General features: G+C 41.7%; 1 protein-coding gene across 1 annotated transcript in view; it reads left to right on the top strand.

Annotated features, from left to right (window-relative positions):
* Nucleotides 1-26,507, top strand: part of LOC125248253 — a 296,590-nt gene that overhangs the window by 248,744 nt on the left and 21,339 nt on the right. The window contains exons 15-21 of the mRNA XM_048159978.1: nucleotides 408-857; nucleotides 5,242-5,655; nucleotides 7,417-7,866; nucleotides 10,072-10,533; nucleotides 10,715-11,128; nucleotides 14,308-14,730; nucleotides 15,689-16,126. Coding sequence (XP_048015935.1) covers nucleotides 408-857; nucleotides 5,242-5,655; nucleotides 7,417-7,866; nucleotides 10,072-10,533; nucleotides 10,715-11,128; nucleotides 14,308-14,730; nucleotides 15,689-16,126 — 3,051 coding nt within the window. The remainder of the gene's footprint in view (nucleotides 1-407; nucleotides 858-5,241; nucleotides 5,656-7,416; nucleotides 7,867-10,071; nucleotides 10,534-10,714; nucleotides 11,129-14,307; nucleotides 14,731-15,688; nucleotides 16,127-26,507) is intronic.

The raw sequence follows: 26,507 nt of genomic DNA, 5'->3' as shown, positions 1-26,507 counted from the left end.
TATGATGTTGATCTGATTAAAGCTCTAGAAGGAGTTTGTTAAAGTACAATGTCTGGAAATGGCAAAAACTGAAACCCATATCAGACATAAATGTTCACCACTTCTGATGCGTGTGCAAAGTTTCATGTGTTTTCAAGCATGTTTAGCCCCTCAAAAATGCGATTAATTTTGGAGAAGAAGAAGAATTGACTGAGCAATTACAATAGGGTCCTCACACCATCGGTGCTCGGGCCCTAGCAACTATAATATAAACCTTCATTGATTGAATAGTTGAATGGGAATTGTGAAAAATCACTCCACGAGTTTTCATATGTGTTTTATGTTTAATGACTAAATGTGTTGGTTGAAAAGTGTCATATTATCCTACTCTAGACAATGAAGTGATGTTTATGTATATGAATTCACAGGTTTGATGACATTTTCTACAGGAAGAAGGAACCTGCTGTAAAGTTTCTGCTGAATCTCTTTGTTTCAGCATCAGAGTGTGATGCAAATAAAGGAAATAAAGAAAATTACACTGATATGTTAATAGATGTGTGCAGCTACACATCTTTCCCCTGCAGTGACAACTGCACTAACCGTCACCCTGATCAGTGTGATTTCCTGCTGGATCTGTACTTACATGTGAAGGACTATGAGACTCAAACAGGCAGGAGTGTCCTTCCAGCATTACAGTCAATTTATCATTCAGCTCCTGCAGTCTGGATCATAAAGCTCTCAGAGAGAAAGAGCTCCATCCTCCTAGAAGTGCTGAAACTCCAAACAGAGAAGAAACCAGTAGAGCTGATAGACTGGACAGATGAAGAGAGTGAAGTGAGGGGATTCCTCCAGTGTCTGCCCTACATCTCACAGCTCAGGTCTAAATACTCTATATTTACAATTAATTTTTATATTACCAAAATCACAGTCAATTAAGCCATTATGTGTAATGTAATGTCTTTGTAATGATCCAAATACAAGCTCTACAGTTGTAATGGTTTTACAGATGCAAATTTGTTTTGAATGTAAAACTATGACTTTTACATTTAAATTTTAGACTAGTTTCATTTTTATCGTTGCCGTGTTAAGAGTACAAAGTCTTCTTTGTGGCAATTAGTGGCAACAATCAATCATACTATACTTGACAATTACTATCAATACTATCAATATTGTTCAGAGCAGCTATTCTCACTGAAGAGAATATGAACTTCTATTGTTAGTCTGACTCTAATGTTGCTCAGCCAAATATTCTCAGAAATACCAACCATTTCATTCATTCCCTGAAACTAATATGATAGACAATTATTAAACAGAGTAGAATAAAAAGCTTTTCTGAGAGTTTGCTTTATTTATCAGCCACTTTAACACAATCTCATGGCAATTTGTAGGTATTTTATGAGGTGGCTAATTCATACAAATTCCTTCAACCTCACTTGTACAAATGTGTACGATTTTTCAAAAAGCATCACCAAGGAGGACCACCTCTAAACCCGCCCCAAAACCTACCCATCACTGAGATCTAGACAAATAGTACAAAAACGAGCAAGTGAGATTGTACGAATCAGCCACCTCATAAAATACATATGAATTGCTGTGAGATTGTGTTGGCCACTCTGCCATCACCAGTAGATTCAAATGCCTGTACTTTCTCCAGACAGATGAACCTCAGGTGCACACATGCACACTTTTTGGGAACAATTTATCTTACATTTGTTTATTAATGTCTGATTATTTTGAATGTCAGATTATTTTGACTGTCATTTTGTACTTTAAGGTACTCTATAATCTTATATCTAGGGCCCTATTTTAATGATCTAAACGCAAAGTGTAAAGCGCACGGCGCAGGTGCACTTAGGGCGTGTCCAAATCCACTTTTGCTATTTTAACGACGGAAAAACGGTCCGTGCGCCGGGGCGCATTTTTGAAATGGGTTGTCCCTATTCTCTTAATGAGTAATGGGCGTAACGTTCAGTAAACCAATCAGAGTGTCATCTCCCATTCCCTTTAAGAGCGAGATGCGCTCGCGCCATGGCGGATTGCTATTTACATGGCGGAATTTGTTGGCGGAAAAGCTGAACGCTTTTCAAGCGAAGAAACCGATCTGCTTGTGCGCAAAGTTAAAGCGCGCGGACAGATCATCTACGGGACAAGCAGGAGTCCACCAAAGTTTCCCGAGGTGAAGAAGGCGTGGGATGAATTAGCAGTGATTGTGTCCTTGTCTTCTGGCATCAGAAGAACGGCTTTACAATGCCGAAAAAGGTACAATGATGTCAGGAGCCTAATTCTAATACACGCAATGACTATTCATCATTACATTTTTATATTTATGTAGCCTACACAATAATATTCTTTTACACTGTAATCCTTTTGTTTTTAATATTTGGCATGTTTGTGTGATGCGCATCCCTGTGTGTAATAAGCAAAGTCAACGCGCCCAGAGGCACAGTTTCTACCAACGCGCTCTAACAAAAAAATATTGCGCCACTGACTTTAGACTTTAGACCAGGTTTGAGTTGGTCTATGGCGCAGTCTATTTTCAGCTCCTTAAAATAGCAATGCGCCGGCAATGCGCCTGAACACACCTCTTTTTTAGACCAGCACGCCCATGGGCGCACTAACTGGCGCAAATGCATTTACTAATTTAAGGACGTGGCGCTGAACGGGAAAACACGAACAGCGCCGGACGCAAACTAGCAAACACACTTGCGCTGCGCCTTGCGTCGCATTGCGCCGGGTGTATTATAGGGCCCATAGTGTATACAGATGCTGGTCATATAATTAGAATATCGTGAAAAAGTTTTTTTTTTTTATTGTAAATTATTTTTAAAAAATGAAACTTTCATATATTCTAGATTCCCTACATGTAAAGTAAAACATTTCAAAAGGTTTTTTTTTGTTTGTTTTTTAATTTGTTGATTAGAGCGTACAGCTAATGAAAGTCCAAAATCCAGTATCTCAAAATATTAGAATATTTACATTTGAGTTTTCATTAAATGACCATCCGTACAATATAAATTCCGGGTATCTCTTGTTCTTTGAAACCACACTAATGGGGAAGACTGCTGACTTGGCAATGGTCCAGGAGACAATCATCGACACCCTCCACAAAGAAAGTAAGTCACAGAAGGTCATTACTGAATGGGGTGGCTTTTTACAGAGTGATGTATCAAAGCATATTAAATGCAAAGTTGACTGGAAGGAAGAAATTGGGTAGGCAAAGGTGCACAAGCAACAGGGATGACCACAAGCTTGAGAATACTGTCAAGTAAAGCTGATTCAAACACTTGGGAGAGCTTCACAATGAGTCGAATGAAGCCGGAGTCAGCGCATCAAGAGTCACCACACTCAGACATCTTCAGGAAAGGACTACCAAGCCACTTCTGAAACAGAAACAAGGTCAGAAGCATCTTACCTGGGCTAAGGAGAAAAAGAACTGGACAGTGAACAGTGGTCGAAAGTCCTCTTTTCAGATAAAAGTAAATTTTGCATTTCATGTTGAAATCATGGTCCCAGAGTCTGAAGAAAGACTGGAGAGGCACAGAATCCAAGCTGCTTGAAGTCTAGTGTGAAGTTTCTGAAGTCAGTAATGATTTGGGTGGGCCATGACGTCTGCTGGTGTTGGTCCATTGTGTTTTATCAAGTGCAAAGTCAATGCAGCCATCTTCCAGGAGATTTTGGAGCACTTTATGCTTCCATCTGCTGACAAGCTTTATGAAGATGCTGATTTCCTTTTCCAGCAGGACTTTAGCACCTGCCCACAGTGCAAAAACCACTTCCAAGTGGTTTGCTGACCATGATATTACTGTGCTTTATTGGCCAGCCAACATGCCTGACCTGAATCTATGGGATATTTTCAAGAGAAAGATGAGAAACAGTCGATCCAACAATATCCAGATGATCTGAAGGCTCAATAGTGCCTCAGCAGTGCCACAGGCTGATCACTTCCATGCCACACTTCACTGATGCTGTAATTTGTGCTAGTCATTTGCTGTAATAAGTGCTGCCGACCAAGTATTGAGTGCACAAATGAACATACTTTTCTGTTTTGCAAATCCATTTTTTGATTGATCTTAGGAAATATTTTAATATTTTGAGATACTGGATTTTGGACTTTCATTAGCTGTACGCTCTAATCATCAAAATTAAAAAAAAAAAAACTTTTGAATTTTTTTACTTTACATGTAGGGAATCTAGAATATATGAAAGTTTCATTTTTAAAAATAATTTGCAATAAAAAATTCACTTTTTAATGATATTCTAATTATATGACCAGCACCTGTGTATATAATAGTGTTTGTGGTTGTAACTGAGCTGCAGTAAAAGTCCACATTGTGCCTGTTAAAGCAGAACTAAGTAACTTTTTTTACCTTCATAAATAGTTTCTTCATAAAGTCCTTACGATGGTTAATTGACTTGTAGTGGTGTGTTTAAGGGTGAGCACTAACCCCCTCTGGCACGTCTACGGCAGAAAACAGCACTTGCAAGTTGAGCTGCATCGACACGACACAATCTCGCCTCATGTTCACTTTCACGCGAGAGTGACAAAATGCTTTACGGTAATTCAAAAACAATGTATGTATTATGACTTTATAAGACAATTTCGAAAATTACCCACCTCCAGCGAGTTTTCTTGTACTGTATTTGCAAAACTACTGTGCTGGTGAGCGTTGTAGTCGTTGTAGTTCAGTGCTGCGCTTTGAGTATTTACGACAGTGTGATTCACTGAAGGAACCTGTAGGGTGAGCTTCGCAACTCTTACGGAGTTCCGCTTTAACTAAAGCAAATGTATTTTGGAGTCATATTCTTACAAAGCAAATTTGTATCTGTAAACAATTATGATGATAAATTTCAGAATCACAGTCTTACAAAAAAAAAAAAAAAAAAAAAACACTATTTACACATGTTGCTGACAATTTGTAATTTAGGCTTTAATTGTCAAATATACTTTGTAAACATGTACTTCATACAGTGCGAAGTTCGACCTGAATGACATCAGAGGTGTTGATTTTATATATTTACTTTATTTACTACTACACCTTGCATAATTTAAACTATAAGAGATAATGTAAAAATAAAAATAATAAAAAAAACATGCTGATTCTGACCACAAACATCAGAGGATGAAATACTCCTTCTCCTGCTGATCTCATATTGTCAGATTATATTTGATAAGCTGTTTCAGTAGATCAGTGTCAGTTGATCATTTTTATATTAACACTTACTTTGTCATCTCTAACAGAATCTTGTTCACTCTTTCTTTAGATTTGTTGAACCACAGAATAATTCATCTGAATCATGGGAGAAAAGAAAGAAATTATTCATACTGGATTTGTGTCTTCAAGCTGCTCTCCACCAGAACGAGAGAATAGAAGAAACTGTGATGAAACTGCTGTCATCTGTGAATTATGAGAGATGTGATTTCCTGCTGGATCTGTGTTCACATGTGAAGGACTATGAGACTCAAACAGACAAGAGTGTCCTTCCAGCATTACAACCAATATTTCAGTCAACTCCTGCAGTCTGGATCATAAACCTCTCAGAGAGAAAGAGCTCCATCCTCCTAGAAGTGCTGAAACTCCAAACAGAGAAGAAACCAGTAGAGCTGATAGACTGGACAGATGAAGAGAGTGAAGTGAGGGGATTCCTCCAGTGTCTGCCCTACATCTCACAACTCAGGTACTCATCCTTGTGCATCAAACAAGAACATCAAATTGTTCTGTTATTCAGATTTTTTTTGCCTCGCTGCTGGCTTGGCATTAAAAACTAAACAAATAATTTAGATAAGACCATTCAGGTGATTCATTTAAATGTACCTTATGTTCTGAGACTTTATACTGACACATATCAGTGTGGATACAGTAAAACACAAGCAAAAGTGTTTGGTTACTGATGCCATTGTATACACAGGCCAGTTTTCATCTGTAATTATTTCATTGCACACCCAACAGATTTCAATAATAGTGGGGTTCCTATTAATGAGTACTATGGCTGGTAAAGCAATCTTGCCATGGCAGTCACTGTGGGACTGCCCTTATGTAGAATAATAATACTACTTTTCTTTGGCCCCTGATATGACTTTATTCTTCAACTTATGCAAGTGTGCTAGCCTGACGTGGTCATACTCAATTCTAGTTCGAAGATGAGTCTGATACTGCTCCATTGGGCTTTGATTATGGGGGCGTATTTCAACCGATCCAGGAAAGACCTCAATTGGATAGACCTACAACCAATCAGAGCTACAGAGTAAGTGACGTATGTTGAGCGACGCATAGTTGTCAACAGAACTCTTCTTAGCGACCATCGGGGCCAGCTGATAAATCAAACTTTTGCCGAATCCCGTAGGAAGGACGGCAAAGACATCTTTCCCATCGACAAATGCCTTGATCGCGGTCCTCTGTTCCTTTTTTTAAATTAATGCGCTGTCGATATCTTCTATAACGGACGCGATGGCGGAATCTACACATCTCAGTTCTTCAACAGCCATCATTGTTGTAAACTATTTGACCTTTCGCAAGACTCGCCCCCCTTAGTTACTGTTGCTTTGTCCGACAAGCCGTGGCGCTGTCACGCCACACAGAGTGGAAAATACATTGCGGAGCAAAGAGGAAACTGACAACACATCGACAGACGAGACAGAGCAGGTTACTTATGATATTAAACAAAGTCCCAGCTTTCAAACTGTGTAGTTATTAAAAAAATTCAAACAATAAAAACCGTTTTGTGGCTCTTTAATGGGTTGTGACCATGATCGTGACAGATTGCTGTAGCGCCTCAGCTCAAGAGGCTCGTGAACCGATCATCTCTTCCTACTAGTCCATTTATAGCATCAAATAAACATGAATGAACATGAGAATGAATGTTGTTTCAAACGCGGAAAGACGTCAATATGCACAATTTTTCAAGTTTAACTCCACCGAGGTAATCTTCTAACTCCTGACTGCTTTGTCGGACAAAATGGCAGATGCGGCGTTCTGATTGGTTAGATCGCTTGTCAATCAAACTCTCCAAGCGCTCTTTGATGACGTGGCTGATTACGTTTCTGGTGATAATCTGTCAATCATCGCCCTGACAATGTGATTGGTCCGAACAGTTTCTGTTCGGGCGTAATTACTCTTCTACGGATCGAGTCCAGACCGAACTCCCCGACCTCAAAATGTTGTGGGCGGGGCTAAGTTCGGCTGGCATCCAGGCTACAAGTGTGCATCATTTTAAATCAAACGTTATGTTTATTTATTTACATTTAAAGCCTTTTCTAAAATTAGTGTACAATTAATTCAACTGGTAAATTTAAGTCAAATGAAAATATTTTGTATAGTGATCTTCAACTATAGTATGAATACATATGAATTGAATGACTTGAGTATTTGAGTATAAATGTTTTTTTCAGTTTAACTTAGCACACAATTCTAATTCTTTGTCATGTCTCTATTTCCTCAGCTTTTATAAAAATGTTTTATACTTTGACAAAGAGAAGAAATCAGCTTTTCATTTTTTGCTGAATTTGTGTGTTGCTGCATCATCTACAGGAGAGAAATTCACTGAACTTTTAACATCTGTGTGCAACTACACATCTTTTCCCTGTGATAAAGAATATCGTGATGATCATAAGTATCATATTAATCAATGTGATTTCCTGCTGGATCTGTACTCACATGTGAAGAACTATGAGACTCAAACAGGCAGGAGTGTCCTTCCAGCATTACAGCCAATTTATCAGTCAGCTCCTGCAGTCTGGATCATAAAGCTCTCAGAGAGAAAGAGCTCCATCCTCCTAGAAGTGCTGAAACTCCAAACAGAGAAGAAACCAGTAGAGCTGAGAGACTGGACAGATGAAGAGACTGAAGTGAGGGGATTCCTCCAGTGTCTGCCCTACTTCTCACAACTCAGGTACTCATCCTTGTGCATCAAACAAGAACATCAAATTGTTCTGTTTTTCAGATTTTTTTTGCCTCGCTGCTGGCTTGGCATTAAAAACTAAACAAATAATTTAGATAAGACCGTTCAGGTGATTCATTTAAATGTACCTTATGTTCTGAGACTTTATACTGACACATATCAGTGTGGATACAGTAAAACACAAGCAAAAGTGTAGTGGTGACCCTGAATAGTTGACGATTCGAATCTTCGATTGGAGGAGCCTGATTCGACTACCAATCTCACAGTCGAATCTTCGCAGAGGTGTTATGAGACGAGATATGGGGGCGCTCAATATCTGATTGATATACCGGTTCATACCGGTTCTTTCCCAATAGGTTAATATACAGCCTATTATGTTAATACCATAAATAAAAATGTGAAAAGAAAGAAGCTTTTAATAAATATTTTTAATGTGCGTGAATAAATGTGACCGATTTAAGTTTCACTTCCATCATCCGTGACCGGCAGAGGAGCATCTTTGCAGCAGGGATTAAATCTTTAACAATGTCTTGGATAAAGTGTACAATTGGATGCACTTTGAAATGGTAAAATATGATCCAAAAAACGTATGATGCAAGTTGTGCCAACAGCTCATGTCCTATAACTCAACAACGACAAACACTGCGGCGCGCTTCTGCCGGCCAACGAGCTGACTATAGCGCGCTATATTTGAAAAAACTCAAACGGACACAGGCAGATCGGGTGAAAGACTGGATTTTTGTCTCTCAATCAGGTAGGGTAGCTACAAGTGATTTCAAACTATTTTCGACGGATGTAATTTGATTTTTGAATGTTTAGCTAAAAAGACTGCCACTCCAGTTCAGCGTTTATTGTCTCTGCAGTTAAAAAGACAAAGTTCACAATTCTGGCTATACTTTCTTTATTTTAATAATTTCTTTAACTTTAATTTATTTATTGATCACTCTGGGTTATCTAATTTAATTATTTGTGGCTTGTGTTTTGAATATATGTTCCCCTGCACTTCAGGCATTTAGCAGTTTGACTCGATCATATATCTGTTCTAATTCAATTCTGTAAATTAATGTTTGATAAAAAAAAAAATTATAATTTTTTTTTATTAAATGAATTTCATTTTTTGGTGCAACAGTGTTGCGCTGTAGAGTTAAAGCTTGCTTGAACAGACAGTTTAGCCGATGTAATTTGATTTGCCGACATATGAAATGTATATCTGCAGTATGGCAGTGTGGCTGCAGTTATTTTTATATATATTTTAAGGTTTATTGATCCAAAAATATTTGTATTCGTTTTCTTCTATATCTTTGTGTGGTGTTCTGTACATCGTGGCTGTGAATGTTTATCCACATTGCCTTTCATTTGTTTAAAAAAGATAAAATCGTTGTCAGTTTCGTCTATCACTTGACAGGCAGTTTGGTCGGTTTATTAGAAAGACGTTTCTCTGTGCTGTGTGTGAAAGAAAATAAAGTTGTCTTAAGCCGCGCCCGCGGGTAGGCTATAGGCCTTAGGCCTACGTCATTTTCCATGTCCCGCTCCATCTCGTGCACAGTTCAGCGCGCGGCCCTTTCAAAGTCCGTGCACACTCTCTAGTGGACTGCTGTTTTTCAAGCTCAAAAACACCCCCCCCCCCCCCCCCCCAACATATGATTCGACTATCAGTCGAATATAGGCAATCGGATTCGAATCGGATTCGACTATGTAAATCCGTACTCAAGGACACCCCTACAAAAGTGTTTGGTTACTGATGCCATTGTATACACAGGCCAGTTTTCATCTGTAATTATTTCATTGCACACCCAACAGATTTCAATAATAGTGGGGTTCCTATTAATGAGTACTATGGCTGGTAAAGCAATCTTGCCATGGCAGTCACTGTGGGGTAGAGGGGACTGCCCTTATGTAGAATAATAATACTACTTTTCTTTGGCCCCTGATATGACTTTATTCTTCAACTTATGCAAGTGTGCATCATTTTAAATCAAACGTTGTTTGTTTATTTACATTTAAAGCCTTTTCTAAAATTAGTGTACAATTAATTCAACTGGTAAATTTAAGTCAAATGAAAATATTTTGTATAGTGATCTTCAACTATAGTATGAATACATATGAATTGAATGACTTGAGTATTTGAGTATAAATGTTTTTTCAGTTTAACTTGGCACAAAATTCTAATTCTTTGTCATGTCTCTATTTCCTCAGCTTTTATAAAAATGTTTTATATTTTGACAAAAAGAAGAAATCAGCTTTTCATTTTTTGCTGAATTTGAGTGTTGCTGCATCAGAATTGGCTACATCTACAGGAGAGAAATTGACAGAACTTTTAACATCTGTGTGCAACTACACATCTTTTCCCTGTGATAAAGAATATTGTGATGATTATAAGTATCATATTAATCAAAGTGATTTCCTGCTGGATCTGTGTTCACATGTGAAGAACTATGAGACTCAAACAGGCAGGAGTGTCCTTCCAGCATTACAGCCAATTTATCGTTCAGCTCCTGCAGTCTGGATCATAAACCTCTCAGAGAGAAAGAGCTCCATCCTCCTAGAAGTGCTGAAACTCCAAACAGAGAAGAAACCAGTAGAGCTGATAGACTGGACAGATGAAGAGACTGAAGTGAGGGGATTCCTCCAGTGTCTGCCCTACATCTCACAACTCAGGTGAGAGTTTTGTTGTGTTGTCCTTTAGTCCAGCACATTTTAATTTATTCTATTCAGTTAATTTTGTTACAGACATTATGCATGAGCACATAATTCTAATCTTCATGATGGTGTTACTGGTCCTTTTTAAAAATACATTGATTTTCTTAAGGGTAACAACATTTTTTCACTGTTTTTGTAGATTACCTCCCATACCGAATGAATACGTCAAAGAGACAGACTGGAGATCGAGATTATTGGTACTTGATGTGTGTCTACAAGTGTCTATTCTACAGAAGGAAATCACAGATACATTTATGGAGACTTTATATACATACATAACCTATGGGAATTGTGATTTGCTACTCGATATGTACTCGCATGTGAAGGACTATGAGACTCAAACAGGCAGGAGTGTCCTTCCAGCATTACAGCCATTTTATCGTTCAGCTCCTGCAGTCTGGATCATAAACCTCTCAGAGAGAAAGATCTCCATCCTCCTAGAAGTGCTGAAACTCCAAACAGAGAAGAAACCAGTAGAGCTGATAGACTGGACAGATGAAGAGAGTGAAGTGAGGGGATTCCTCCAGTGTCTGCCCTACATCTCACAGCTCAGGTGAGAGTCTCATGGGAAAAAGACCACCATGTTTGTTTTATTGTATTCAGTGCTCACAATAGAATCAATGTAATTAACTTAAATATTTATTAAACAATATGTATGTGAACATGAACCAGAATTGAATTGCATATCATCACAGAAAAACACAATACTGTTGTTGTTTTTTTCAATAGCACTAGTGTTGTACAATCCCATTTCCAGAAAAATTGGGACATTTTGTAAAATGCAATTAAATCAATAATATGAAAAAAAAAAAAAAAAAAAAATGTAACAAAAGGATTTCCAATGTGTTCACTGGCCAACTTAATTGTATTTTGTCAATATAAACAAATTTTGATTTTGATGGCTGCAACACACTCCAAAACAGTTGGGACAGAGGCATGTTTACCACTGTGTCACATCACCTTTCATCACCATGTGGGAAAAATGCAGGAAAGATGCAGGTTTTCTGTGTGTCTCTTTGTCTCTGCTCTTTTCTGCTCTTCTGTGTGGCAACCAACATTCTTTGGCGCAATAAAACTTGTAACTGAGAACTTCTCGGGGATGGGGACAGACCCCAGAGTGAGCTTTAAACAGTTATTGGTTAACTATAACAAATAATTGAGACACACTGATTTGTCTCAGTCTTTATTATATACTAATTGAATTGTATTTAAATTGCATTGTATTTTTTTTTTTATGGGCTGGAATTCAACATGGTCTTATATTTATACTGTGAATATTTCAGTTCAAAACATTTCACACACATTTTCATTATTAAAAATTTGAAGTGATTCATATTCACCTTTCAGATTTCACTTCCAGCATATTCAGTCTGTTTAAAAATACAACCTAAAATATTCAAAAAGCAATTTTCGGTCCATTTTATTTTACTTTACAAATTCGCTTCCACAAATTCAGTGGTTCAAATTTGACAGTGAATTCATCATTGGATCCGGGAACTGCAGGAATAGCAGTAGATTGCCGATGCATCAGGGCCAGAATATATGCAGAAAAGCTGATAAAGACACAAAAGCAGTGTTTACGTTTAATTCAATGTTTTCACGATTACTTTCCCTGTGTATAGACTACATGCAAGCAGCTTTCTCTAACATGAACGAGATTGTAACGCTTTTCTCCCTGATGCTTATGTAGCCTATAACACACACTACATCTGAGGAATGCTAAACAATTACATCTCAGTTGTTTCGTTTCCTTAACTCTTATCATAGCTTGTTCAACACTGTGCTGTACTGTTGTTGCCCTCATACGTCATACTCCAAGATTCCCGAACAATACTGAAAACACACATCTTGTACCTTATTGATGTACAATATACACAACACTATATATTCTATATTCAACAAGCAGATGAGCCCAGAATGTGCTTTGCCATAAAGAAATATTTTTAAAAAATCATGCAACAGGCTACACTGCACGCTAAGCATTTTCTTTATAATATGAGAGAAAAACGCTTTTGCACATTGTGTTCTGGGCTCATCATCTCATTAACTGTACATAGTATATACTGAATTGTGGTTTATTGTGATGATAAAAGACCAATTAAACATTTTTCTTAGTGAAACTGCTTATTTCGATAGCTGTTCATTTAGGGACCGTCTCTAAAGATACGTTCATATTCTGAGTGCATCTGCTTGCCTATAGCCTATATAGTATAGCCTACATCAGCAATAATATGTGTGTATTTGGTCTTTTATATCACTGTATTAGTCCATTAAGCCACTGTTAAGCGTTCTAAAATGTCCCCACGGTGGGGAATCCTGGAGTATGACATATGAGGGAACCCCAGAACTGCAGCTGTTACAAAGTTGGTGTAGTGCAGCAGGGATGAAGCAGAATCGGAACTTCCACAATAGACGGGTTTAATTGGCAAGGGAATCAAACAGCATAAACACACAATACCAACTATAATAACATAACAACAAGAACGGACAGGGAGTGAGTCCAATATAAAGGGTGTGCAAATGACGAAGACTCGGTTACAGAGAATCCAGTGAGAGCGGGAGAGATGATGACGAAAGTGAGTTCAGGTGTGGAACAGGGAGGATCATGGGAAATGGAGTCCGGGACAGGCGTGACTGTAACAGCACAGCGGTGTGATGTAAAGCTAAGGAAACTAAACAACCGAGACAATATATGGCTTCCTCAGATGTAATATTTGATCTGTACATCAGCGCCGGGGAGGGGAATTACGTTATAATCTTGTTTCTGTTAGAGAAAGCTGCTTACATGTAGGCTAGATAGGAAAACTAAGTGTGAAGACACAGAATCAAACATAAACACTTTGGTGTCTCTATCAGCTTGTCCACATATATACTTGCCATGATAATCATCACAGACACGTATACTTACTGCTTGCTCCATTTCTGTAAATCTGTTTTTTGAATGCATAAATGAATGAATGAATGAATGAATGACTCTTACTAGCCGTTACTCTGGTCTTCGTTAACAGTCGCTAGCGGCACCTGCTGGTGAGGACGACTAACAGTAGATGGAGATCATCATGCATCGGCAATCTACTGCTATTTCTGCAGTTCCCGGATGTGCAGTGTTGAATTTTCTTTCGAATTTAAACCATTGAAATTGTGGAAGCAAATTTGTAAAGCAAAATGAAATGGACCGAAAATTGCCTGCCGAATATTATAGGTTGTATTTTTAAACAGACTGAATGTGTTGGAAGTGAATTCTGAAAGGTTCTGAATAGATTAGCTTACTGAATTTTTAATAATGAAAATGTGTGTGAAATGTTATGACTTGAAATTTTCACAGCTTAAATATACAACTATGTTGAATTCCAGCCCATATAAATGCAAGCCCTAAAAATACAATACATTAAAATACAAGCATAGTTAATGCAATGCATATTTTTGTTCAATTAATGCAATTCAACAAGCTGTTTTGTTTCGAAAACATTTGTCATTATTTTACTTCCTTACAACCTGTCGCGGATGAAAGTCTGGATGGTCCCATTTGTCTTGTGTAACAGAGATTCAAGTTGCATTTCTTGATGCAGTGGCAGACTTTTAAGTGACAAAAGTTGTCCACTGTACCCCAGATCCACATGCAGCTTTATTTAACAGAGTAGCATGATGGTTTCTGATCATCATGTCATGATGATCAGTTCATTCAATGCCATCTGAGGGCTGAGGGTGATAATCATGTGTTTATCTCCACAGATTTTGTGACATTATCTACAAGAAGAGAGAAGCTGCTGTAAAGTTTCTGCTGAATCTGTTTGTTTCAGCATCAGAAGAAAATTACACTGAACTATTAACATCTGTGTGCAGCTACACATCTTTCCCCCACAGTGGAAACTATGCTAACAGTCACTCTGATCAAAGTGATTTCCTGATGGATCTGTGTTCACATGTGAAGGACTATGAGACTCAAACAGGCAGGAGTGTCCTTCCAGCATTACAGTCAATTTATCGTTCAGCTCCTGCAGTCTGGATAAACCTCTCAGAGAGAAAGAGCTCCATCCTCCTAGAAGTGCTGAAACTCCAAACAGAGAAGAAACCAGTAGAGCTGATAGACTGGACAGATGAAGAGAGTGAAGTGAGGGGATTCCTCCAGTGTCTGCCCTACATCTCACAACTCAGGTGAGAGTTTTATGGTGAACAGACCAGCATGTTTGTTTCATTATATTCAGTGCTCAGAATAAAATTACTGAAATTAATGTATATGTTAGGTAGACAGTATATCTGTGAACGTAAACCAGAATTGAAAACACTGAGTAGAACTGTGGTTTTGTCAACACCACAGCGGTCGTTGCAAAAAATTATCAGACTAGTATTACAAGTTAGTTACACAGTATGTATATATGAGCTGCAATCTTCATCTCTCTGTCCAAATATGAAAGACACAATACATAATCAGATATTTGCAGGATTAAAGATCATCACACATTACCCTTGACTTTCACAGTTAGTGCAGAATGACGAGGACAATTGTAGTCTGATTAACATGCTGGATGAAGCCAAGATACAATCACATGATCTGTTGTCTGTTAATCTTCAGAAACACCAAACCAGTACAATTTCAACTGGACTAAAAATTGTACATAACATTTTGAAGGACTAATAATTGTTTTAGCCCAACTGAAATCGAATGTTTAAAGTGCAAGTAAACATGATTACTGATGTGACGTAATACAAAACAACACTTGACCTTAATGAAGCTCTAGATTTAGTGTTTCTGTCAGAAAACAAACACAGTGTAGAAACTGTCTGTACGACACAGGTTTAACTTCATAACTGAATATGTGCCAATTACATGTATTTGAAATCAATGGTTTAAGGAAATTAAGTTACTCAAACTCTTTTTTTAATTCCAAAAGATAGAAAGCTATACAAAAATACTTTATTTACTAAATATTAAATTTAGGAATATATTTATAACACACGCTCTATACACAACCAGCCACTACAACGCCATCACTCCAGCTTATGTTCATGTATGATTTTATATTAATTTATAAATCAATGAGTCACTTTGTTTAATACTTTATATTCTCTTACACTGTACAATAAAGTGATAATTATGTGTTTATCTCCACAGATTTTGTAACATTATCTACATGAAGAGAAAAGCTGCTGTAAAGTTTCTGCTGAATCTGTTTGTTTCAGCATCAGAGTTTGATGAAAATACAGAAGAAAATTACACTCAACTATTAACATCTGTGTGCAGCTACACATATTTCCCCTATTATTATCGTTATTATACTGACTATCAGCAGTGTGATTTCCTGCTGGATCTGTGTTCACATGTGAAGGATTATGAGACTCAAACAGGCAGGAGTGTGCATCCATCATTACAGTCAATTTATCGTTCAGCTCTTGCAGTCAGGATAAACCTCTCAAAGAGAAAGAGCTCCATCCTCCTAGAAGTGCTGAAACTCCAAACAGAGAAGAAACCAGTAGAGCTGATAGACTGGACAGATGAAGAGGGTGAAGTGAGGGGATTCCTCCAGTGTCTGCCCTACATCTCACAGCTCAGGTGAGAGTTTTATGGGGAACAGTCCACAATGCTTGATTATTATATTCAGTGCTCACAATAAAATTACTGAAATTAATGTATATGTTGAGTACACTCAAAAAAAAAAAAAAGATTTTTTGATGCTGTTCAGTTTATTTAAACAATTTATTTTGATTCAACACCATTGTATCAAGTTTCTGGTTTAAATGTGATTGATTCATGTTAAATTGACTTGAAACGATTACTCTTTGACTTGACTTGATGTTTTCATATTGGAATAACATGTTTAAATCAAGTAAACTCAACCAGGACTCAATCAAACAGGATTTTCACTTCCCAGCATGCTTTGCAAAGGGGCTGAACTAGGAGTGTAAATGTTGAAATAAACTGTAATTTTAAGCAGTTTTTAGGAAGATTAGAAAATGTTGTAAGGCCCGCCCAATCGGCCCAATGGAGGTTTCCCACAGGACGGGGAAGGTTTCTTGCGCGTTCGGTCTTTTCGGTCTTTTTGTATAATAATTTGGCTTTACATTTGAATATTCTATTTAACTCTTTACTCTTATTGTACTCGTTCATTCGGTTCTCAGTGTCGCACAGGGTCCTCGCACTGGCCATTCATTAATATGCGGGCCCACGATCACAAACTTGCCAGTCTTGGTCACTAGACAGAGGTAATTGACTATACTAATAGAGTGCCACTCTCATGCTTGCTTTCTCTAAAAGTATTTGTGTAGTCCCCCATAGATCTGTATACACTTGAATTAAAGTAACACTAACTCTAGTCAGAGGTCACAACCACTACTACAGTTAAGCCGACCAATATTACTTCTCTTATAGCAGCTTTGGTTTGGTTATGTGCCATGGTTTCCCATGTACACTTAGCTAGAGTAACATTACAATAAACAGAGGTAAGGCTCACCCTATTTAGGTTGGTCGATTTGTTGTCCTAAACGGAAATTCCATTTTAGCCTTTACAGTCTAAGTACACTTGAACTAATGCCAAGCGTTAGTCGGAGCTCTAAAATCACAGTTGGTGTGCCCTGTGCTCCACTCAACTGGACTTTAGTCCGTTACTAACCTGACGCAGATTTGCGGTAACAATGGATACATCGTAATCTACTGAAGTCAATAATTTCAGAGTAAGTCAGAATAAATCAAATGTGACAATTTATTAGTCAGGTAAATGTATCATGCCAATTACATAATCAATTCAAAGGTGATCAATACCAAACATCAAATGCTCAGAAATAGAGTAAGATGCATACCTGACAAGAAAAATACACATTGCTGAGTGTCCTGGACACTCAGCATTGTGGGCTTCATCTGAATACAGAGTCGCCCTGAGCCTTTTGCAACATTTCTTTAAATACTCAGACCAAGACAAAACATCCCCCAATGTGAGGCATGAACTTACAATCAGAATTTGCATTGACTAGGGTCACAGACCTCAGGGGTTCGCACCTTGCTGTGGAACAGGAGGTAATTTGGATGAAAGACCCTGGGAAAGAGGCACACCCATGGTTGCAACCAAAGTATCTCTAAAACTCTTAAAACCTTTAATACCTTTGGTTTACTTTTATGTAGACAAGACCATTGTACCAGTTGCACTGAGACATTTCGAATGATACCAAACATTGTATAGCATTCTTTGATGATTGTTCACATTAAACCAGATAGATTTTGGGTGAATTTTAGGTCATCTCTGTATGTAGAGAGAAGAGATGGGGGAAGAGGGTGAAGGGAGTGAAATGTAGATTAAGGCAAATGCTGAGGTGTGATTGACTCAGTGTGATTGCGTCTCGGATGGGGATGCTATTTTGCAAGAGAGAGTTCAAATGTTAATTTCCTTTGTTTTCTCAAAGAGTAGCCCTTTCTTGGTCCAGGCACTCTGGCATCAGTCTTACAATGTAAAGTCTTTCTAATGTTTACTGTTCTATTATGTTGGTATTTAAAAGTTTCTGTTAATTAATAGTTTTAGGGTTACCATTGTGGTGAATTGTTGCACTTGTGCTTGGGTTGAGGACCTGCTAACAAACTTTCAAATTACTTTAATAAGAAAGTAATCACTGTGGTAGTGCTCTGGGTTGCATTTCCCAAAAGCATTGTAAGCCTTTGTTGATTGTAAAACCATTGCCACCAATGGATTTATGACCAATTTAGGCTTTACAATGTTTTTGGTTAAGGCAATTTAGGATGCATCCAGAATCAGATCTAGATTTCTAACACAGAACATCACAAAAGTTATATAAATCACAAAATTAAACAAGAAGAATTAATTGTAAAAATCAATGTATATGAAAACAATTTATTTTTTATTTATTTATTGCATTTTATTTATTTTCCAAAGCATTGCAAATTAGTTGGGCTGACACTATTAAATTAAGCTGTGCCCAACCATAGTAAATAAGTTGAATCAACCTTAATAAATTAAGTTGACCCAACGTAAGTACATTAAATTGGAATAACAGAATTGCATAATGCTGAAATAAAGCAACTTAATCAAGTGGAAATCCTTTCCATTATTTTTTTTATGTTTGTTCAAAGAGTTATTTTTTTGAGTGTAGACAATATATATGTGATGGTGAACCAGAATTGAAAACACTGAACTGAAGTGTGGTTTTGGCGCATAAACTTCTTAGTGTCACGAATACAGCTCCTCCGGTGCATCCTCCGGGCCACCGGAGGGAGCCCTCACCGGAATATTGATTTGTACTCATCTGGACTCCATTTCCCATAGGCCCGCATTCCTGGGACTAATTACCTCACACCTGCACCATATCACACCACACTATTTAAGACGCACACACACACACAGCTTTGCGAAGTCTTGACTTGCTATTAGTGGTCATTTCTGAGCGTTTATCCTGTGGACTGATATCTTGTTACGACTTGGACTGTTTATCTCTATCGAACCTCCGCTGCCTACCCTGAACTCTGCCTGTGTACCGACTCTGAGCCATCTAGCCGCCTGCCTCGAACTTTGCCTGTGACCCGATCTTGTTTCTATGCTGCCAGCCCCGACCTTCTGCCTGTCCCTGATTATGGTATTGTCTTGCCCTAGCCTGTACACATCTGCCTTTTAATAAAAGCTGCAAATGGATCTGCTCTCTCCAGACTCTTCATTACAGAAGACTTCCAGCAGCACTAGCCCAGATATCCACTGAGCTAACTGCTCAAGCCAGCCAGCTCGCCATGCACCATCACCAGCTCTCACGCCTCACCTCGCTCACCGAGGAGTTGGTGAAATCGCTTCAAGGCCTACGCCTCAATCCACCTCAGTCTCCCAGAACGCCGGCTGCTGCATCTGCCACGCCGACACAATCCCCTCCGGCTACCCCGAATCCTCGACTGGCTCTCCCCGAAAAGTTCGACGGAACGCCAACCAAATGTAAGGGGTTCCTTCTACAATATTCTTTGTATGTGAATCAACAACCATCCATTGTACCCCACAGATATAAGCCGCATTTCATTTGTTTGTTCCCTACTGACGGGTAAAGCATTGGATTGGGCCACCGCCATCTGGCGTGATGACGGTTCTGCATTTCCTTCATTTGCAAATTTCCTACAACGCTTCAGAGAAGTGTTTGAGCATACAGAGGGCGGTCAGAGTCCGGGTGATCAACTACTTTCATTGACTCAGGGTAAAGCCACTGCAGCTGAGTACACCCTGCAATTCCGCTGGCTGCACAGACCAACTGGGTAGAAGATATTTCGCCGGTGTTTAACAATGGACTTACAAGCAGAATTGGCATGCAGAGACAAGGGCAGTACTCTGAACTCCTTCATTGACCTGGCAATACACATTGACAACCTGCTACGCACTCGGCGCCCTGGTCGAACTCCTGTTTCCAGCAACGCAGCCCCAGAACCCATGCAGCTCGGTTATACTCCTATTCAACCAGAGGAGAGAGAGAGAAGACGCCAACTGCACTTATGCTTCTATTGCGGTCAGGCCGGTCATATCAAGAACAACTGTCCGATTCGACCGCCACCTTCTAATCCCAAAGCAGTGTGTTCTCTTCCACTCCATAATTATTCATCTAACTGCTTTAAAATTCCCGTTCAACTCCTTGTTAACGACCAACGTATCTCCACATATGCCCTCCTGGACTCTGTTGTGGGGGGAAATTTCATGTCAGACACTTTTGCTAAAGAACACAACATTCCATTAACCGACTGTCATTCCTCATTAACAGTGGAGGCGTTAGATGGGAAACCCATCGGAGAGGGAAGAATTGCACACATCACCACCGAACTCAAATTGCAAATTGGTATTCTTCATCGAGAATCCATCTGTTTTTATGTGATCCATGCACCCCAGAATCCCATCATCCTTGGTCTGCCCTGGCTTCGCTCACACAATCCTCACGTATCCTGGAAGGAGGGAGAAATACTTCAATGGGACGAACATTGCCACAAGCACTGTCTGCAATCAGTCCATCCGGTACCCCTTCGATCCTGCCGATCTCTTCGAGCTACTGAATATCCCCGCTGAATACTCTGATCTTGCAGTGGCTTTTAGCAAAGAAAAACCACCGAACTCCCTCCTCACAGGCCCGGCGACTGTGCCATCAACCTATTACCTGATACAACTCCTCCCAAAGGTCGAATTTTTCCCCTCTCTCAACCAGAAACTACAGCCATGAAAACCTACATTGAAGAAGAGCTTGCATTGATTACAGGGGTCTGAATGACATTACGGTAAAATTTCGCCATCCACTCCCCCTAGTACCAGCAGCACTCGAACAGTTAAGGCAGGCTCAGTACTTCACCAAGCTAGACCTCCGGTGCGCCTATAATCTCATTCGCATCCGTGAGGGGGATGAATGGAAAACGGCCTTTTCAACAACGACTGGCCACTACGAAACCCTTGTGATGCCGTTTGGCCTGTCCAACAGTCCAGCTGTGTTCCAATCTTACATCAATGATGTATTCAGAGATATGTTAAACTGGTGGGTCATAGTGTATATAGATGATATTCTGATATATTCCAATTCCTTTGAGGAACACACCCAACATGTGAGAGCTGTGTTACAGAGACTGATCGAACATCGATTGTATGCCAAAGCCGAAAAGTGTGAATTCCACCAGGCTTCCACTGCATTCCTGGGGTACGTCATCAGCAGAGATGGGGTAGCTATGGACGATAGTAAAGTGAGGGCAGTGCTGGATTGGCCGAAACCTCACACACTCAAAGAATTACAGCGATTCTTGGACTTTGCTAATTTCTACAGGCGATTCATCAGAAACTTCAGCTGTATAGCTGCACCATTGACGTCCATGACAAAACGCTCATCCTCTCGCCTGCCCTGGTCCCCTGACTCAAACCGAGCTTTCCAAGAGCTTAAAGCTCGATTCACTTCTGCACCCATCCTCCGTCACCCGGACCCAGAACGGCCATTCATCGTGGAGGTGGACGCCTCTAACACAGGTATTGGCGCTATTCTATCCCAATGCCAGGGCGATCCCGAAAAAATGTATCCATGCGCTTTCTACTCTCGTAAGTTATCAGCTGCTGAACGGAATTATGATGTAGAAGATCGGGAACTGTTAGCAATGAAGGCCGCCCTCGAAGAGTGGCGGCATTGGTTGGAGGGGGCACAACATCCATTCACTGTGTTTACCGATCACAAAAATCTGGAATACTTGCGTTCAGCCAAACGACTAAATCCACGGCAAGCTCAATGGGCTATGTTCTTCACTCGATTCAATTTTAAAGTAACTTACAGACCCGGGTCCAAAAACACCAAGGCGGATGCCCTGTCTCGTCAAACTGAGCTCATCGAACAGGAAAAGAACGAAGAACATATCATCCCTGAATCTCTCCTTCTCGCCCCGTTCAGTGGGATATCATGACTGAATTGACCCAAGCCAATGAACAGACAGCTCCACCACCTACCTGCCCGCTCAACCGCACTTATGTCCCAGTACATCTCCGGGACAAGGTGTTACATCAGGTACATGACTCACCCAGTTCAGGTCACCCCAGCATCACAGCCACGCTCAATCTACTGCAGAATCGTTTCTGGTGGGAAACCATGTCACAAGACGTCACTCAGTTCATTCATCACTGCATTGCCTGTCAGACTTCCAAGCCGACCCACCAGTTACCCGCCAGTTACCATCCCTCAACGGCCCTGGTCACACATCGCCATAGATTTCATCACTGATCTGCCTTCCTCTCAAGGTAATACCACCATTCTGACAGTAATTGACCGGTTCTCCAAGGCCTGCCGACTGATACCACTCCCTAAACTGCCCACGGCCTTTGAGACTGCTGAGGTACTATGTAATTATGTGTTTCGACTTTATGGCTTACCCGATGACATTGTGTCAGACAGAGGCCCCCAATTCACCTCCCGGGTCTGGACTGCCTTCTTCAAGCAATTAAACGTCAATATCAGTCTTACATCAGGCTATCATCCAGAATCCAACGGCCAGACCGAATGAATGAATCAAGAACTCACTCGATTCCTCCGCACTTACTGTCATCGCCAACAAACAGAATGGAGCCGTTATCTCATGTGGGCAGAGTATGCACAGAATTCCTTACAAAAACCCTCCACTGGCATCACTCCGTTCCAATGTGTCCTGGGATATCAACCACCCTTGTTCCCATGGTCTGGCGAACCTTCAGAGTTACCAGCAGTCAGCGCATGGATGCAGAGAAGTGAGGAGACTTGGGACTTGGCCCACCAACATCTCCAGCGTGCCGTTAGGAGGCACGAAGCTCAGGCTAACCGACGTCGACGACTCCAACCTCAGTATGCTTTGGGCCAGTGGGTATGGCTATCCACCCGAGATCTCCAGTTGAGACTTCCATGCAGAAAACTCAGTCCCAGGTATGTCGGGCCTTTTCAAATTGTAAAACAAATCACCCCAGTATCCTTTCGTTTAGACTTACCTGCTAATTACCGTGTTTCTCCCACTTTTCATGTCTCTCTGTTGAAACCCTCCGGGGGCCCGGGAGGGTATCCGGAGGAGGCTGAGGACGAACAACCCCCACCGCTGATGATAGAGGGCGAGGAGGCTTATCGTGTTCGAGAGTTGCTCGATTCAAGGCACCGGGGCCAGAGGCTTCAATACCTGGTTGACTGGGAGGGGTACGGTCCGGAGGAGCGATCCTGGGTCAATGCGAATGATATTCTGGACCCCAACCTCTTGGAAGAGTTCCATCGGACGCATCCGGAGAGACCGGCCCCGTGGCCTCGTGGTAGACCCCGGCGTCCGCCTCCTCGCGTCTGGAGCCGCTCGCAGGGTGGGGGCTCTGTCACGAATACAGCTCCTCCGGTGCATCCTCCGGGCCACCGGAGGGAGCCTCACCGGAATATTGATTCATACTCATCTGGACTCCATTTCCCATAGGCCCGCATTCCTGGGACTGATTACCTCACACCTGCACCATATCACACCACACTATTTAAGACGCACACACACTGTAATGATGTGTCAACAGCGTGAGGATCCATTTGCAGCGTCTTTATTAAGACAAGGTAGCACAATGCAAAACAGGGACAAGACAGTAACGTAATCAGGGACAGGCTTGGGTCGAGACAGGCGGCAATGAAACAAGGTCTTACAACAGGCAGGGATCGTGGCAGGCGGCAAGCAAACAGAGTCCAGGAAACAGGCAGAGATCAGGGTCGGCAGCAAAGGTTCTCAGAGGTAAGGCAGTCCAATCGATAACAGGTTAACAGTCCACAAGAAAACGCTTAGAAATGATCACCAAAGGCAAATCAAGACTTCGCGGTGCATGGATGTGTGTGTGAGTGTTTTATGGAGTGAGTGTGATGTGATGCAGGTGTGTGCGCAATCAGTCCCAGGAATGAGGGCCCATGGGAATTGTAGTCCAAATGAGAGCAAGTCAATATTCCGGTTGACGGCTCCCTCCGGCGGCCGGGATGAAGAGCCGCGGGAGCCGTATTCATGACAGAGCCCCCCCCCTGCGAGCGGCTCCAGACGCGAGGAAGTGGGCGCCGGGGTCTACCGCGTGGACGAGGGGCCGGTCGCTCCGGATGCGTCCGGTGGAATTCCTCCATGAGTGATGGGTCCAGGATATCGTCCCTGTTGACCCAGGATCGCTCCTCCGGGCCGTACCCCTCCCAGTCCACCAGATACTGCAGCTTTCCACCCCGGCGCCTGGAATCGAGTAGATCCCGGACCTGATAGACCTCCTCGCCTTCGATGATCAGGGGTGGGGGGTTGTGGGCCTCGGCTCCCGCAGGCTCCTCTCTCGGTCCCCCGGAGGGTTTCAGCAACGACACATGGAAAGTGGGAGAAATGCGATAATTAGAAGGCAAGTCTAGACGGAATGATACAGGGGTAATTTGTTTTATGATTTGAAAAGGCCCTACAAACCTGGGACTGAGTTTGCGACATGGAAGTCGGAGGCGAAGATCCTTGGTGGATAGCCATACCCATTGCCCAACAGTGTAGTGAGGATTGGGCCGTCGATGGCGATTGGCATGAAGTTCTTGGCGTCTTACTGCCCTGCTGTAGGTGATGGTGTGCTGAATCCCAAGTCTCCTCACTTCTGCGCATCCATTCAGTAACTGCAGGTAGCTCTGATGGTTGGCCAGACCAGGGAAAGAGCGGAGGTTGAAAGCCCAGGACGCACTGGAATGGGGTGATGCCAGTAGCAGGTTTTCGTAGGGAATTCTGTGCGTACTCAGCCCATATTAGATAACGGCTCCAGTCCGTCTGGTTCTGACTGCAGTAGGTGCGTAGGAACCGTGTCAATTCCTGGTTCATGCGTTCAGTTTGTCCATTAGATTCAGGATGGTACCCAGAGGTGAGACTGATGTTGATATTAAGTTGTTTGAAGAAAGCGGCCCAGACGCGGGAGGTGAACTGAGGTCCTCTGTCGGATACTATGTCGTCAGGTAATCCGTAGAAACGGAAGACCGCATTGCACAGGAGTTCGGCGGTTTCCATTGCGGTGGGAAGTTTGGGTAGTGGCAGAAGACGGCAGGTTTTGGAGAAGCGATCGATAACAGTGAGGATGGTGGTGTTTCCCTGAGACTCGGGTAGATCGGTTACAAAGTCGATGGCTATATGGGACCAGGGACGTTGTGGAATGGGGAGTGGTTGAAGAAGACCGGCCGGGGCTTGATGGGAAGCTTTGGTAGTTTGACAGGCCGTACAGTGGTTGAGGAAGGTGGTAACATCAGCGGGCATGGTTTCCCACCAGAACTGGTTCTGCAAGAGCTGGAGAGTGGCAGTGATGCCCGGATGGCCGGAACTGGGGAAATCGTGGACCTGGTGCAGCAGTCTGTCTCGGAGATGTGCGGGAACGAAGGTGCGGTCAGGTGGACAGGTTGCTGGGATTGCGATCTGTTCGTTAGCTTGTGAGATTTCTGTCATTATATCCCACTGCACGGGGGCGAGCAGCAGAGTCTCGGGCAGAATATTTTCGGTGTTCCCTGAGCGCTCCGGCTCATCCGTTTGCCTTGATAGTGCGTCCGCCTTTACATTCTTTGACCCGGGCCTGTAAGTGACTGTGAAATCAAAGCGGGTGAAGAACATTGCCCATCTGGCCTGTCGTGGGTTTAGGCGCTTGGCAGATCGCAGATACTCCAAGTTTTTGTGATCAGTCAGAATTACGAATGGATGCTTGGCCCCCTCAAGCCAATGACGCCACTCCTCCAGCGCCGCTTTCATGGCCAATAACTCCCTGTTGCCCACATCATAGTTGCGTTCGGCGGCGGACAGCTTACGGGAGTAGAATGCACAGGGAAACATTTTGGATGGTTCACCCTGTCGCTGGGAAAACACGGCCCCTATGCCAGTATTGGAGGCGTCCACCTCCACAGTGAACGGGAGCTCGGGATCTGGGTGACGAAGAATTGGTGCTGATGTAAAGCGTCTCTTCAGTTCCTGGAACGCTCGGACTGCCTCTGGTGACCAGGTGAGACGAGAAGTTTTGCGTCTTGTCATGGTGGTTAAGGGAGCGGCCACTCCGCTGAAGTTTCTAATAAATCGCCGGTAAAAGTTGGCGAACCCCAGGAACCGTTGTAATTCCTTAAGTGTATGTGGTTGCGGCCATTCCAGCACCGCCTTAACCTTCCCATCATCCATCGCTACTCCCTCACGGCTGATGATGTAGCCCAGGAAAGAAGTGGACGTGCGATGAAATTCACATTTCTCGGCCTTAGCGTAGAGTTTGTGTTGGATCAGGCGTTGTAGAACGGCTCGGACATGTTGGATGTGTTCGTGGTATGTGTTGGAGTAGATCAGGATGTCGTCGATGTAAACCACTACCCATCGATTTAGCATATCTCGAAAGACATCATTGATAAATGACTGGAAAACTGAGGGACTGTTGGATAACCCGAAGGGCATGACAAGGGTTTCGTAGTGGCCAGAGGAGGTAGAGAATGCAGTCTTCCACTCATCGCCTGCT

The sequence above is a fragment of the Megalobrama amblycephala genome, linkage group LG16 (assembly GCF_018812025.1).
Source record: "Megalobrama amblycephala isolate DHTTF-2021 linkage group LG16, ASM1881202v1, whole genome shotgun sequence".
NCBI lineage: Eukaryota > Metazoa > Chordata > Actinopteri > Cypriniformes > Xenocyprididae > Megalobrama > Megalobrama amblycephala.
The sequence above is the reverse complement of the archived record's forward strand: the minus strand, read 5'-3'. Positions and strand labels throughout refer to the sequence as shown.